General features: G+C 51.4%; 1 protein-coding gene and 1 long non-coding RNA gene across 6 annotated transcripts in view; one reads left to right on the forward strand and one right to left on the reverse strand.

The window, feature by feature from the left end:
• Nucleotides 1–725: 725 nt before the first annotated feature.
• NECTIN1 (nectin cell adhesion molecule 1) overlaps nucleotides 726–15,966 on the reverse strand; it is an 88,069-nt gene continuing 72,828 nt past the window's right edge. The window contains exons 6-9 of one of the 2 annotated variants that reach the window (XM_040534272.1): nucleotides 15,181–15,328; nucleotides 13,803–13,890; nucleotides 13,222–13,332; nucleotides 726–2,147 (exon numbers count right to left, since the gene is read on the reverse strand). In XM_040534272.1, the coding sequence (XP_040390206.1) occupies nucleotides 1,929–2,147; nucleotides 13,222–13,332; nucleotides 13,803–13,890; nucleotides 15,181–15,328 (566 nt within the window). In that variant the 3' untranslated portion in view covers nucleotides 726–1,928. Of the gene's footprint in view, nucleotides 2,148–8,631; nucleotides 8,788–13,221; nucleotides 13,333–13,802; nucleotides 13,891–15,180; nucleotides 15,329–15,966 lie in introns of those variants that run through there. The other variant, XM_040534274.1, reaches the window with a different exon arrangement.
• On the forward strand, nucleotides 4,206–14,822 carry LOC121058563. Of its 4 annotated transcripts, XR_005814240.1 has the most exons (4): nucleotides 4,206–4,394; nucleotides 4,808–4,853; nucleotides 9,581–9,750; nucleotides 11,320–14,822. It is a non-coding gene; the product is annotated as an uncharacterized LOC121058563 (long non-coding RNA). The 4 variants fall into 4 exon arrangements; XR_005814239.1 differs by lacking the exon at nucleotides 4,808–4,853 and having other exon boundaries at nucleotides 9,578–9,750; XR_005814242.1 differs by lacking the exon at nucleotides 4,808–4,853.

Below are 15,966 nucleotides of genomic sequence, written 5' to 3' on the forward strand. Positions count from 1 at the left end.
GCCTGCAGGAGGCACCGGCCTCCTGGTGCTGTGAGCGTGGCTTCATCCTCCCTCAGTGCTATATCGCCTAGCTGAGTTATAAACCTCTCCCTTAGGTACAGACCTATGTGGCAGCCTGCAGGGAACCCATGAGGTAGTGCGAACACAAGTGTGCTTCTCGGTGGAGGGAGAGGGGCAAGCAGGGCGAGACTTGAGGCTGCTGAAGGCGATGGGGACAAAGAAAGTGCATAGAACAACGACAGCTGCTTAGATTCAGATATACAAAAATAAAAGGGTGCCTCAGTCCGTGTGGCATGGCAGGAGGTGGGCTGGAAGCGACCAGCACAGTGCTCACACCTCCTCCTGGGGGAGGCTTTAGCTCAGTGCCAGGCTCACTTCTTGCTTGCAGAAGTGGCACTGGAACGTGGTTTGGGGTCTGAGCAGCAGGGTGATGCTGTGGTCCCCTTCTCTCCCTCCCACACACCCTCTGCTCTGACATCCTCGTGGTCTCAGAGTGATGCTAAGCGTGCAGTATCTGCAGAATGCCAAATACCCAACCCAAGAGAGAGGAAAGCAAACCCCCATTCACTAGGCGGGCACATCCCCTTGTTCACAACTGTCCCAGCCCCCACCCGACATATGCCATACCTGGGTGAAACAGATGAAATTTATCCTCGAGGCCAAGCTCTTCTACAGGATTTTCATTCCTTTTTCTCCACTTCCTCTTCTTTGCTCTTATATACATATAAGTGTGTATCTATATTTATTTTTTCTCTAATACACGTGAACACAAATGTGATGTGGAGATAAATTCCCTTCTCTAAAACACTTTGTGGTCACAGTAATGTACACATTTGGATTTACATAGCCACACACATTCCAAATATCAAAAAAAATGTAGTCCCAAAACTAAGATGCTTTAAAAAAAAAAAAGTTAAAAGGCCAGATTCCTCTATTGGCTTTTATCCTTCATTAAGAGTGCGAAGATTACCTGAAATCATGATTTTTTTCTTCATATTCTGCCTGAGTTCATTTTGAAATTCCAATCAACAGATGCAAGAAGGAGAGGGGGAAAAGCTAGTGGGGGGTCACACTAGGCTTTGAAAAGAAAAATTAGAGAGAATGTTTTTCTTTCTAATTTTTTTTTCCTCTCTGGGTTGCAGGTTATAAGAAGGTTTTTTAAAGGATGCTTTCTCCAAAGCGTTGGCTTCAAATTATGTCCCCATGCCATCTGGATTAAAGAGAGTCAATCAGAAAAATTTGGAGTGGGAGTAGGAGGGAGAAGACAGAAACAAAAGCCCTAAACCAAGCCCTTCTTTCTATTCTTGGTTGGTTCTGAGCATCTTTCAGTGTAAGCATCTTATTATTTGGTTCAGCAACCTTGGCTGCTTAGTTGTTTGCAACAGGGATTTCCTATCCCCACTGCCAAGAGGGAAAACAGTTTTCTCCAAAGGAGGAAAAAAAAAACAACCCTCCAACCTCAGATTTGGGCACTGGCTGGGCTTTGAAACTTCACACAAGCTGGAAGAAGGGTTGTGGAGAATCCACATCTGGCTACTCTGGTGCAAGCAGTGCAGAGAGAGGGACACAAGGGGACCTACGGACGTTTTATCAGGTCGGGCACATCCCATCCAACACTGGGCAGCTGCCACCCGCCTATGCATGCATGCACATAACCAGCTTGGTACAGGAGGGCCAGCACAAGAGAAGAAAGATGCACGAACTGGATGAGATGTGGGCAAAGGCAGTGCTTCCTTGAGCATTAGCAAGCCAGGTAGATAACCTAATCACGTCGCTTACAATTGCACCGAAATTTAGAAATCAATAAATAAAATAAGCAACGGCAAAGTGGTGGTGGTGGTGGGGGGGGTTAAAAGGCCTTGGCTGTTGAGTGACAGGGTCAGGAGATGTGAAAAACATTAGCTTCCTCTTTTTGCTGTGCTGACACTTTAAACGTACTGTTCCTTAGGACAGATGTAAGGAGCCCGGGATCCGGGAGGTGGGCAGCAGAAGGAGACGTCGGGGTGCTGAGGGTAGGGGTCTCGCGGGAGGTCTGACAGGGGGGCGTAGACGTGGGGGATCTTCTCCAGATGTCGACCTTCACGTGAGTAGCAGCGGGTCAGGTAATCACTCGCATTCGGTATCTCTGAGTGACACTTTCCAAAGTCCTGGAAGCAGAGACAAAAAGCAGCGGGTGAGGACTCCGGGACCGCCGGCCAGAAAATGCAGCTCAGTTCCTTGCTGAGACTCCCATGTAACAAGTAGGGTGGGAAATTAAATAGTTCTGCTTACTACTTCAGCAAAATAGAAACCCGGGTGATAAATCCTCATAATTTTAACATTGTGCCTCACTTCCTGAAATGCACGTTTTGCTAAAGAATAAAGAATTTTGCATTCTCTGCCCCTTGCCTGTAAGGGCTCTGCCTCTCTCAGTAAAATAAGAGTTAGGGCAAGAAAGGGTAGTTTATTTTCAGTCTTCCCAACTCTTCCACACCTGAGTTTTGAAAAAGCACTGCTTGTACGCATCGCTGATCTAACACAGCCTCGTGCTCTTTTATACAAAGGTCACATTGCTCTGACCACAGGCTCTGGAGGCACAATGGGTTATTGTGCCCGGTGTTTGCCCAGCAGCTCCGAGTGCCTGTGCTGAGCTTTACCTGGCTGAGCAGCTCCTTTGTCAGCCACTTTTGTGAGTCAAAGGGACTGTGGAAAACATAAAGCACTCGCAAGACAGAGGTGGTCCCAGCACCTTCCTGGGGTGCATGGAGTGTTCTTAGGGACGCTTTGCGAAATATGATTCTTCCTCCCCAAGTGCCACATGAAATGAAAAGCTCCTGGAGTCCAAAGTGCTTTGATTCCCATTGAGGTAATTTTGCGGAGGTGCAGCAAGCAATGCTGAACAAACGCTGCTTGTTTGAGTGCAAAAATCACAGAGACACCTTTTTCCCAAAAAAGCTCTGGGCAAACAGCATGGGCGCTGGGATGCCAGCGTGAGCTCCCAGTAGTGCAAAGCAATCCCACAGCCCCAGCCCTGCTCCCCAGGGGTGGCAGCGAGTGGGAAGGGTTCCTCCTGCTCAAACTCCCTTTACTCCCTGTTGAAGCCCTGCAAAATGACCCAAGCCGGAGGGATGTGTAGCACTCACCAAGGTCTTGGTGTCAACAAGGGGTAATCTCATCTCTAAGAGGCAGCAAATCCACTGGCAATCATCTTTTATGCCTGTGGATTGATTTGGGGCTGGCTGGAGCAAGTAACTTGCCCTCGAGTCCTTCCTTGTTCTCTTTCAAAGTACCAGAAACAGTCAGTTTAGTGAAGAGGACAAGGATTTGACCCTCGGGAGAAAAAGCCTGAAGGAACAGAACAATCTACTCAGCTCCTGTGCTGCCAGTGCCTGGATAAATATTTCACCAGGACACTTAAAAAATCACATAGAAAACAAAGTGTCGACAATAATTTATTGATGGTTCAGAGTGCTACAAGAGGCAACAAGCAAGTTGAAGGGCTGCACAGTCTTAAGGCAGCAACAGCCTCACGAAGAGCCGTGGAGGCCACCGGAGGGTGGGAAGTTGGAGCTCCAGGAAAGGAGCTGCAGTGCTAAGGTCAATCTGACTTTCATTTCTCTTTACTTGGCAAAACTCTGCGCCCACTGCTCAAGCTTTTTGAAGTCAGTGATCTTGACCTGGGCAGACAGCAAAGGGCCACGTGTTCAGCTCTAGATCCCTTCTATTTGGAGCTGCTGCGTTGGTATCTCTGAAATTCAAGTGAGCCAATCCCACACCTATCTCCTGAGGTTTTCATCCACTTCTGGCTTCTCAGTGCAAAGTGAAAAAGAGAAGAGAAGCTGGGCAGCATTACAGCATACAGTCTAACAGGAGCAATCCAAGCCGGGGGCACAAGGAAGCTGCTCTGAGGTACAGCTTGGTCCCTTACTGCTAAGGCACAGCAGCACTGAACCTTAACCCCTATAAGCTCTTCCCAGCAGGTTTAGGCAGCCCTGACATACAGCTCTCCCATTCTCAGGTGGGAGTTACATTTAAACAGCAAGTTGAGGCCTCTACAGGATTGAAGTCTGAACCGTGCACAGCCCTGTGGCTGGAAAACTGGGCAGGCTGTGGCAACACACACTTAGAAAAGGAGGCAGTTATCTCCCTACAAATCCCATGGCAGGCACAGGAATCCATACCACCATGGGAGAAGGGAACAAAGAACAGCTGACTGTTATTCTTCTGATTGTAGCAGCTGATAAAAATGGATGGAGAAGGGCTAGCAGTCAAGGAGAGTGTTAGCCAGCACAGAATGTGGAGAGATGTTCTCCCTGCATAATCTGCTCTCAGGAAGTGCTAGATGCAGCAGAAAACTCCTTTTCATACCTGTGGGGAGGGGGAAAGGTATTAACTCTGCTCTCCTGCCTTAAGTGGTAAGTTGATAATGGGTAACTGAACCTTTGGGGTAAAGTTAACCTGAAAGGGAAGTGGTCTCAGTGACTGGAGTCCAGTAAGACTTAGCAGGAGAGAGGAGCACTTAGCCAGCAATTGATTCTCACTTAAGTGGGAGGGTGGGTTTATATGTGTTTGGGGCATACAGTGGAAAAACATAGGGCTTCATACAAAAATGAGTGCTCAAAAGGTCTGGTAGGAAAAAGGTTCTCAGTTAACACAAATAGACATCTTGTGTAAACTGAGCTCGTGGGTAGCATCCAGAGCTGCAAGAAGCACATCATGAGATGCTACTTTGTGGGATGCCCATTAGCAATGTGCTGGTTCAGCAAAAACATCTTTCCTTTTTTTCTGTCTAATGATTAATGTGGGCATGAAGCAAACATCCGTGAAGCAAGGTTAGAGAGAATCAGTGCGGTTCTGTCAGGTCTTCTGGGCAGGTGAGTACAAGCATGCTTTCCTTTTCTTTCTTGCCATTTTGTGCTCACTTTTTGTGGATCAGTGGGGCCAGGGCTGGGCAGCTGGAGAATGCCAGCAGTGGGGCAGAGGAAGGGAGTTTCCTGTCTCTTTTCACCTTCCTTTAGCCTGTGAAGCCAGGAGTCAATTGCTCCTGTTTTGTTCTCTTATCTCATTTCTAAGTAACAAAAAGGAAGAGAAGAGAATCAGCCTGATGTTTATTAACATCTAGCAGCCGGTGCCCTTTGACTTCCTTCCCCAGTCCCACTGTGACTTTTTCCAAATCTAATTTATCTTTAACAAAGTTTGAAATTAAATTAGGGATAATGAACTAATTAAATTGAACTGCCACTTTCCCCCACCTGACTTCTCCTACTTGTCTCTGTTTCCAGTATGGCTGCATACAATCCCTCGTTATCTGGGTTACATCCTCCCCCCTCAGTTTTATTTTCAAGAGCTTGATTAAAGGGGATGTCAGCAATCTATCCATTTCAGACAGCCCGGCAGATTACCTTTAAACGGTCTTTATTTGATTGAATTAGAGAGCTTTCATTTCTGCTATGACTTATTCTCATCCCTTCTCCATCTCCTATGCACTTGTGATCATCTCCTTGGTAGGACTAGCTGTGCCACAGCTTTCCCTCCAATCTGACCATGTGCAATGCTTTTCATCATCCCTAAACAATCAATTCTTTCTGATCTAAAAGAGGAAAATTCCTTGCCAGTGTCCCAAGGATTTACCTGCTCTAGACTCTGGAAAATCCCAGAGCTGAAATTCCCCCAAATTAGGGAAGGAGCTATGATGAAGGATGCACCCACAGATACATGCAAGTGTTATTTATGCAGTAGGCTCACTCATAAGGTTGCATTCCTCCTTACAGCATGCTTTTAGCTCTTCAGCTATAGCTACTTACCTGTTCTCTCTTCCTACAGCATCCTAGGCAATCAATAACCTCAAACCTTTACCCCCATGCTGTTTCCCTTGTGAGCTGTCCCCTCTAAAATTTCACATTCAGGACAGGTTTGGTGCCCTCATCCTACAGCTGGGCAACTAATGGGGAGCCACCTCAGCTCTTTGCTTTATTCCTCCCACAAATTGGAAATGGGTTATTGAACAGGGACGTATTCAGGCAACTTTCCTGTTGATAGGAAGGAGAAGTGGTAAATGGGAGCTGAGCCAGTGTTTGGTGGTTCTTCAGTATCCCCAGCTCAGACTGTGTCAAATCTGTGATGGGTGTAGATTTAGTGGTTTTATAGTGGTTTTTGCAGGGAAAGCAGAGCTGGGAATCTGATCCCTGCTCTCTGATTTACTGGGATCTTGATGCAAGTCTCAAGGTTTGAGCTATTCTTGCTCTAACAGGGACAAGAAATTCCCAAACAAAAGTGAGAACAGGAGTGTGGGGAGGTGAAGGGGAGGAAATAATTTAAAAAGCATATATAAAAAAAAAAAATCACCCTGATCTGTGGTGTGTCATAGCAGGGAGATTTCGTGGCGGTGAGATTACACCTTCAAAGCACCATATGACTGGCTTTATTTTTGCTTCAGAGAAGCCGGGAGGATTTCCAAATTTGGATTTAGAGGATTACTGTCCTTTTGCTGACAGTAAAATCCCCCACCCTGGGGAGGACGAGGTGAGACCTCCCAGGATGGATTAGGCAGCACCTGCCTTGTTCCTACCAAGGCGAGTGGTCCTCTGGTGCAGCCCGAGGAGCTGCTGGGGTGTGGAGGTGAAGGCGTAAAGAAAAGTGGCTGCTTCCAACCACAGCCTCCTCCAGGCTGCTGCCTGTTGGAGCTGGGGAACAGAACCCAGAATTGAACGGAGAGAAAAAGCAACCCCAAAGCGACCCAGAACTTACTGTCCACTCTCGCTCGTTACGTCTACGAAGACCTTGATCCTCATTCTGGGAGCAGGGGTGGGCAAGACACCGCAAGAGAGAGAGGTTACCGCTCTGCTTCAGGGCTGGCCCCGCTGCAGACACTTACCTAGGGAGGCTTTGCTACAACGGGGGAACTACAGGGCTCCTTCCAGCACGGGAAAGCCAGGGGGCACGGGGTTAGAGGCAAACTGAACCAGCCCACCACGCGCCTTCCTCTCAGGGTGCTCTGCCCCACTGTCACCCAGCTGGTGGCACTGATGTTCCTGGTCTGCAGTGAGGCTCTGTGCCCACAGGACATCCACTGGGGCTTCTTTTTAAATCATTTTCCTTCCACTCATCCCCCTGCATAGAGCTGTTTCCTTCTAAGGGAATTCCCAAGGATTCAATTCCCTTGCCACTTATTCTCTCCTCCAACCCAGCCCTCTCCATTCCCAAGCTCCTGTTTCCGTGCACCTCCTCTGATACTGGTGACCCAGGAGAGACTCAGGGTGCTGCAGAGCACCCCAACCCTTCCTTTGCTTCCTCCCTTGTCTCCCCACCCTCTTCTGCACCTCTTCATTGACACCCCTGTGGGGCTGCAGCCCCGTTAAGCCCACAGCCTGTTCCTCCCATTTGAAAGGCAGTAAAATAAAGGGGGAGGAGCAGGGTAGAAGCTGCAATCACCACAACTTGGGAAATACATGTGGACAAGGAGCAAGGGAGAGTCATAGCCAAGGAGGGAGCTGCCCGTGGCTTTTTCTTGGTCAAAAACCTTTGGCATCACACAGCAAAACTCCGGGGGGGGGGGGGGGGGGGGGGGGGGTAGGAGAGTTCTCTCTACTTTGGATAGGGAACTGGTGGTTTTAATACCTGAGAAATGGGTACGATTATAGGGTAAGGGAGTGGGAGAAGACCTTGAGGATACCATTTTCCTTTTCAATGCCATTCTGCTTCAGTGTCACCGGTAGCTAGAGAGGCCCCAGAACCACCACTGGTGGGTTTAAATGTGAACTGAGTCCTAAGCAGCCCCTGCTGTGGGACGAGCTCAAAGGGCCTCGGTGACACTGCAAGTGGAACAAACAGGGAAATGAGCTGGTCGGATCTCTGGTTTTGAGAAGGAGAGCACCAAAGGAAAATCTCCTTCCCTCTCTCAAGCACTCAAACATGCCATCTGCATCAGCCCCATGCAACGCAAGCTCTTTATTTTGCATACGCAGTCCCTCCCTTGCTGCCTCGTATTCACTTTCAGATGCGAGAACCTTTCCGTGTTCCCATGTTCTCTCACATACTCTCCCACCTTGTTCTTTCACACATGCACATATGCTCCCTCTTATCTATAGTCTCTTCCACGCACACAAACCCTTTCCCCCCACCCCACCTCCTCTTTCAGTCCCCTTCTCTCTCCCTCTCCTTCTTGTACTGGGTAGCTTGGGAGGGCCTGCTTAACATCTCCCCAAAGTTTTGTCCTCAGCTTCTGCATGTCCTAGTAATGCTGCTTTGCTTTGCGGAAAAAAAAAAAAAAAACAAACAAGCTGTGCCTTTCAAACCCACCTCTTTTCTCCCTGTGCCTCCAGCCCGGCTGGCTGCAGAGGGGCTGCCCAGGTCAGAAACCAACCCATAACACTTCCCCCGCCCCATGCCTCTCATCGCTGCAGAAAGCAAAGGAAAACGCTGCAGAGAGCATGCATAGAAGGCAAGGCAAGGAGATCCCTGCCAGCCCCCCTGGCACAAGGGTAGCAGAGGAGCAGCATCACGTGCAGGGGTACAGGGCGGGCAGGATGGGGCCGAGGGGCTGCTGAACGAGAAGGGCAGGAGGTGCAGGGGAAGCACTGGCTGCAGAGGAGCAGGGGGAGGAAGGCAGAGTGCGATCGTGTACCTTGAGGCCAGAATCTGAGGGGAAAGGGCCTAGAGTGACATGCGCTAGCGTAAGTTGGGCTGGATGGTTGCGTACTCGACTAGGTCTCCGCCAGCATGGATGGAGCTCCGAGGGCTGGGTGACGAGGCCAGAGCGGACGTGTCCAGCTCTGCATAGTGGACATCACAGTCCTTGTTGCCAGAGTTCTGGAGAGAAGAGAGCAGCAAGGCGGTGGGGACACGGGAGGAGGGATTTTGGGGTCAGGGAGGGTGAGGACACGGGAGCCGAGCCAAAGGGAGCGAGTGAATGAGGTGGGAGAGGGGGTGTGTGATGGGACGGGGAGAAAGAAGAGAAGGGTGAAGGGGGGAGGAAGAAAAAAGAGTTAAAAAGAGGGAGGGAGGGACGTAATGAACAATCAGTCAGGTAAAATCCCAAATCAAACCACAGGCCCCCCTGGCATCACTCCCCAAAGCTGCTGGTGAGCTGAGCTGCGAGCCCCGCTGCCCTGCGCCTGCCCCCAGCAGCACCTCGCTGCTCCGATCTCCTCCTCGCCCCCCTCTGGGACCAGCACCTTCCTCACCCGGGGCTGGTTCAGTGATTTCAGGCCTTACAGGGTACCTGAGCTGGCACTTGTGACCCAGGAATTTGGGGTGCTGATGATAGGGAAGGATTGAGTGTAGGTGTCAGGAGGGAGATGTTTGCAGGAAGTGGGTCCAGAGCCGTAGCACCAAGGGCAGGGGGAGGCTGCAGGCACGTTACTGTTGGGAAATGCCATGGCTTAGCCTGTGCTACTGTTTTTTTGTTGTTTTTTTTTTGCCCAAGTGTGGGGGCTGTAATGGTCTCTTTTACATGCCGTGTTTTTGCACAAGGCTTTACTGCACATTATGCTGCTGCGGATTAACTCTGCAGCATGATTTTGTCATTGTGATAATGTAATAGATGCTAAAAGCATCCTTCTTTTGGCATGAAAATATTTATGGACTTTTCCTTTCTAAGCAGGCTTATCAGCAAGAGCTGCATGAATGGAATATTACCCAATTTGTCTGATCGCTCCTATCCAGACATCCTTCATGCTTTGCAAACAGCAATGGTCAGAGGACCTCGGGAAGCAGGAGGGCCTGGAGCCCTCAGTGCTCCGTGGGGGAAATGAGCCACCAGCAAGATGAAAGGTGCATTTTTGGGACAGCCCTGCTGTCAGTAGCCAAGGTGTGAGAGGTGCCCTGGCTCCTTCCCCCGTGGAGTTGGTTTAATTTCTGTGCCAGCATCCACCAAACATCTGCTGAGCCTCTCTGAGAGGAGAGAGCTTGCTCTTCCAAATGAAACAGCTTTCCCATTTCCCCATCCTTTTTCCAAAATGGCCACATTGCACAGAAATCATGCAAAAGGTGTTTAATCTGAAAATGTTTCTCTTCCTTTGGTTTGGAGCTGTCCTCAGCCACGCAGCAGCTGTGGCAGAGCCATTCTCAGGAGTTTGTGGCCCTGTAATGATGTGGTTTAATGCCTGTTGCTGGAAGGGGCTGTTTGGGGATGATCAGCTCTGGCCATTGCAGATTAACTGTCCATGGACGTTGAAGAGGATTAGTAGTGCCAACTCTGGTCTCAAGCCTAAATCTATGCCCTGCAGAACTGTCCCCTTGGTCTTTGTGCCTCAGCACCCTCTCCAGTCTCAGAGAAGGGCAAACCAAGCCTTGATCTCCTCCTTCTCCAAACTAGTGCTGCCTTCCTCCGGCGGTGATTTCTCTGTGGAGTTCTCCTGCTCTCTGCCACTCCTGGGCTTGCTCCTGCTCCCTGCTGCTTGTTTGGAGCAAAATTTATTACAATATCAATAATGTGACTTGTATACAAGGTCTGGCACTGCTACATGCAAGCGCTCTGTGTAAATCTTCAGCATCGGCACCCTGGTAATTGCCCTGTAAACTGAGAGGAATTATTTTGCTGTCTGCAGCAATGAAACTTTCCTTTCTGCTCCGCAAATGGGTATCGCTGACACTTACACTAATCACACCACAGCTCCCACGTGCGCTCGTGCTTCCACCCCTCACGCTCCTCCTTGCTGCCAAGCACGCAGCGTTTGCATGGCACAGGCACTGCTGGGCATGCAGGGCACGCCTCTGCTTTTGCACGCCCACCTTGCTGTTCACACTGATGTGCATGGACGCCACCACTCACAGACACGCGTACTGCTTGTAGGTGTCACCTGGAGCACACGCATCCATCCCATTCACTCCTACTTGGATGCCCTCACATCAACCGAAGCTTTTGCCCCATGAGTGCTCGGAGACAAATGCTGCAGGCAACACCACCACCTCTTGCACACTTCGGTACCCTTAATTTTCCACTGCGCTGTCCTTGAGTGTCTGTGCCCTCAGCTTTATGTTCATGGCATCTTTACCGCAGCTTGCGACACCCAAGCATCCATACTCACTTGCAGCCTCCGAACCTTCAGGTCCCCTGTCCCTGCAGACTTGCCCCAGCCTTTCCCTGCTGGCATGTCCCTGCTCGCGGGGCTGCTCCCCCCCTGCCTCTCCAATGTTCTCTCCTCCTGGCACCTCTCCCACACCCCCCACCCTCACTCTTTGCCATCTCTAATCATTTCCCGACTCCCATTCTCGTGCCATGAAGTTGTTGACCCCAGGCACTGGCTCTCACGCAGCCTGGCAATGAAGCCAGTTTATCCCAAATGATGAGGTTCCCCCAATTCATTTAAAGCCAAATGTGCCCGTCCCATTTTCCTGCAGAATCACTTCCCTTCAAAAAGGGAAATGGGATGTCTGTGAGTGGTCCTGCAGGGAGAGGGGCAGGAGCTGGCTCCTCTGCAAGGCATGGCTGGGCAACGTGCTGCAAACCTGGCCCTGGCTGTGTTATCTGAGCAGGATCCAGCACATCCAGCCCTCGTTGGGAGCAAAGGGACACCCTTCTTCCCCTTGCCAGCCACGAACCCACACAGCCTGCTGCCTGCCCAAAGGATACGGCGATTTAGCAAGAAGCAGGAGCAAGCCTTGTCTCGTTCCCACGGCACGAAGCCACAGCACAGTGCGCACGTGTGATGGGAGCCCGAGGGCACCAGCACGGCCAGCAGCCAAGCTGACCAGCGGACAGGGGACACGTCCAACCCACAGCTGTGCCAGACCGGTGCCAAGAGCAGTCACAGCTGCAGCAGCAATGGCCGAGACACCCGGACCTTGCATCCCAGCGCAGAGGGACTTTTATCATGGGCCAGAGGAAGCCAGGGCTGCGCAGCTCATCATTGCTTGGCTCGAAGCATGGTGAAGGAGCAGCGAGTGCCAAGCACGGGATGTGGAGATGCATCTTCTCAGACCAGGATTGAGAGCAGCAAACTCTGTTCCCATGGTTACTGAACAGCTACCCATCAGGCCCCATCTCACATCACTAACTCTGCCACTTAATTAACTGACTGCTCGTTATTTCCCGAAATGAACTCCTCCATCCTCCTGCTTGCCTGAAATTCAGCTCTCAGATGCTCTCCACAGAGCAGCCCGTCTGGCTCTAGTGCCCTGTTTTATTTAAACCTCATCTGCCACTCAGCAAGGGTTGGAAAGGGCTGGAGACAAGCCCCGGGACTGCGGGAGGGCTCCAAGGGGAAGTTTTTCTTTGGGGACACCAGCCACTTCCAGCTAGGATGAAGTAAATAGGATCGCATCGGCACAGAGCTGTGTCTGAGCCCTTTTATCGCTGAGCCCTCGGCGCCTGCCTTGCTGCAGACTTCTGCTAGCGAAAGGTCACTGGGCCCCATCCTTCCATTATCTGCACAGGAATGCGCATTGAGGGGTCATTCCGGAATGAGCTGGAGGGAAGGGAATAATTAGCTGCGTTCATAAAATATTACTCAGTATTGGCTGATATTTCTGCTGCCCCCTCAAACAAACGGGCTCACACTGCACCCGGCTCATGCGCAGCACCCTGAGCCCTCCCTCATTGTCCCAGGCCTGGTGGGGGGAAAGTTTTCGGTTTTCTCCTCAGGGAAGGACTCCAGAGCTACCTGTGCTCTGTTTCCTATGCCTTTGCTCTTCTGTACCCAACCTTTTCTCTAGCAGCCTCCCTCCTGGACGAGCAGCCCTTCCCGTGCGGCTGCTAGCAGCTCTCCCTGACCCTTAATCTCCCTGCTGCTGCTGCCTCACATTAGCATCCCTCTCTCTGTGAGGCTGAACAAACCCACACAAAACAAGGGGCTTTAAAGAACTTGTCGATTGAGTCAAACACTGGCACGCTCTGCCCGGCAGATAGTTGCTTTGAGGAGCTGCTGCTTTCAGCTGCAGGCACTCACGGGGCTCAGCTGCAGGAGGTGACCAGGGTGGGACAAAGGGTTTAACTCTCATAGTTAGCTACAGAGGAGGTCCTCTGAAGGAGATTTGGAAGAAGCAGGGTGTTTCAGTGGGGAGTGACCCCTAAAGCCCCAGCTAAAGGACCTATGGAAGCCAAGGGGCAGGTGCTGAAGCAGGGCGACCAGTCTGTGCTCTGGGTGTGGGGGTTGCCTCCCTCTGGGATGGGATGCTCCTGGCCTCTGAAGGCTGATGGTGCACCAGGCGGCTTTTGGGGCCTTTGGTTTCGTGGGGTGAGGGATCCTGGGGGAGAGCAGCGAGGATGAGGACAGCAGCACTCTCAGCACCCTGTCTCCTTACCAGCTTGTCGGTGTAGGGAGAGGGCTCTCTGGCTGCCATGTCGTAGTACGGCGGCTGCAGAGGGAGCTTCTGGATTTCCTCCTCGTGCTTCATGTTGTCCAGGTGAACAACCTGTAACAGGAGGGAGAAGAGGGGTGAGGGGAGTAAGGACAATCCTGCCACAGCCTGGGACACCACAAGGTGCTGCTGTGAAGGGCAGTGCCTCTTACCTTCTCCCTGGCCATACTATTTGCCTCCTGTTCTCTTTATTTCATTCTCACATTCCTCTTCTCATCATGACCACTCGTACCATACAAAAAAATGAGGATGCTCAAAAGCCCTCACAGCTAAGAGCCCGTCTGAACACCAGCTCATTCAGAATTCAATCCCTCCTGAAGGGAGTAAACAGGATCCAAATTACAGCTTTCAATTAGTGCCAGTTTTTGAGGATTGTGGGCAGACAAGTCCTTCCCTGCTGCCCCTCAAACTCAGGCCATGGGCTCCTTTGCTCTTGCAGACCCCATGCCCCAAAATTTAGGCACTTTGGGCTCAAGTTTTCCTTGTTGGGGGAAGGGGCTTGCAGCGAGGCTGGGGAGCCGTACCTGGATGTCTTCTGCAGTCAGGTGGCTTTTCAGCTCCTGTTTCCTCTTCGGCGGAGGGGCAGGCTTGTGGGACGGAGGCAAGTCAATTCTGCAGGTAAAGAAGCAGCTGCTGGTTAGAGGGCAGGAGAAAGGGGTCTCATATGCTGGGACAGGCTGGTGTCTGCGTGCACTAAGGGTCTGACTGTGTTTGTCACCAAACTGCCGATGCAATCATTGGTTCCTCTCCTGGGGCACCACAGAGCACCCAGCAGTGGTAACGGGTAATTAGCAGGAGGCAATATCACACCCATGGCAAGCTCAGGAGCTGCTCTGGAGCCCTAGCCCCTGCCCCAGGCTTTCCATTAGGGGATCGAACCTTTCTCCTCTGTGCCACGCAGAGGTTTTGTCCCTGACCCCCCGATCAGGGGATCAGCTTTTGTCCCAGGGCACAGGGCTTGGCAGCCGTTGTAATCCCAGCCCAGAGCCTGTCTCTCTGCATTCTGTTCGTGTGCGCAGATGTGTCTAATCCTGTTACAAAACTTATTAAAACTCCAATCCACTAATTAGCCGGCTCCCCCTCTCCAAAATTCACCAGATCTGATAGGGATGGGCAGCTTTCCTGGGCAGCCTAACGGCTTGCAGCATGGGACCCGAATTTATGGGTGAGAGAAAGTGCAAAATGGGTCCCAGAGGCTCTGCAAAACATGGGCTTTATGGCTCTAAAGAAAAGAAAAGCTATTAACTTTCTGAGGCTTTGGAGCAGACCCCACAATAGAGGCAGCACCTCTGCAGTCCAGGGCACCGTTGTGTTTCTATTCTCAGCTAAAGTGGCTGTTCCCTGTTCCTTCCTGGAGGGCCATTGTGGGAAGTGGATTGTCTGAATGCGTCTCTGTCATGGGGCTGATGCTGTTGATGCAATTTCACCTTGTGGTGCTACTTTTTTTTTGTTTGTATGCCTTTCTGTCTCTCCTTCCACTTTCCGCGGTTCCCTTCCCTCCCTCCCTCGCTATCCTCCGATGCCCTCTCTCAAATGGGATTAAATGGAGCACAAAATGTGGCCACATGTAAAAAAACAGTGTGGTGGGGAGTGTGGAAGATGAAAGCAACTTGTGGCCTTCGGGCTCTCAGTGCCTCGCTGCAAGGTGGGAAGGGAGGGGGTGCTGCGGCGGCACGGCAGCGACGAGGCAGAGCTGTGCAGGGAGAGGACAGGGAGAACATCTCTGCAGAGGGCTCTGTCCGTGCTGCACACTTGGTGCTGAGCTCCACGCCACAGCGTGGAAAATCCAGGAAAAATGTTTGCCTCCCGGCTTTTCTTGTGTGCAGGCAGGGAAAGGACCGGCAGTGCTCCGTGTCTGCTGCCCCATCCCGCAGCACCCGCAGGCAGCACAGCAATACTCACAGGTCGTGGTCCGCGTCCGTGCGGTTCTTCTGTTGCCTCCTGTAGACGACAAACACCGTGACAGCCACGCCGATGATGAGCACCGCGGCGATGACGCCTCCCATGATCCCAATGATGCCTCCCGGGGCACCCTGAGGTAGCGGCTTGTCTGCAACACACAGTGAAGCACAGGGCAGAGGGTTAGAGCCCCTGACCACATGACGGGGTTGTGTTCACAGCCCACCGTGCCTCCAAGGGCTAACAGCTTCCTGATTCTGCTCTTTCCCCTTAAATTGGGTGGTTATTCCTGGATGCACCCTTCTGCCTTTGTTTTCTCCTGGGAGAAGGAAGGGTTAGAGAATAAAGGTGCCCAAAAGCAGCCTCCCATGTCATTCGCCCCTGTGGGACTCATGTGGACCTGCCACTCGATACTATTTAATTATCTCAAAAGTGTTCTGCAGGACTTGGTTACAGCCTCTTCACTGAGTTCCTGGCACTGCTGAGACGAAGAAGAGCTTTGCTTTTCATGTGGAGCTTAGAACAGCTGAGGACCAATACTCAATTTATTGAGGTGGAGCAGAGGGATGTGCATCAGAGCTCGGCACCCCTAAACCTTACAAAACGGGTGTCCTGGGTGAAGGATTTGGGGATGAGGGAGAGAGGGATCACATCTCATGCTCCGTCTCCTGTCTGGCCCATTGCTCTGTGGCATGGGCTGGCTCCTCGGTGACTACTGTGGACCTCATTCAAAGGAAGCCAATCCCACGGGCCTGATGGGAAACCGCTTTGAAACGTATGATAAAAGGA

The sequence above is a fragment of the Cygnus olor genome, chromosome 22, assembly GCF_009769625.2.
Source record: "Cygnus olor isolate bCygOlo1 chromosome 22, bCygOlo1.pri.v2, whole genome shotgun sequence".
NCBI lineage: Eukaryota > Metazoa > Chordata > Aves > Anseriformes > Anatidae > Cygnus > Cygnus olor.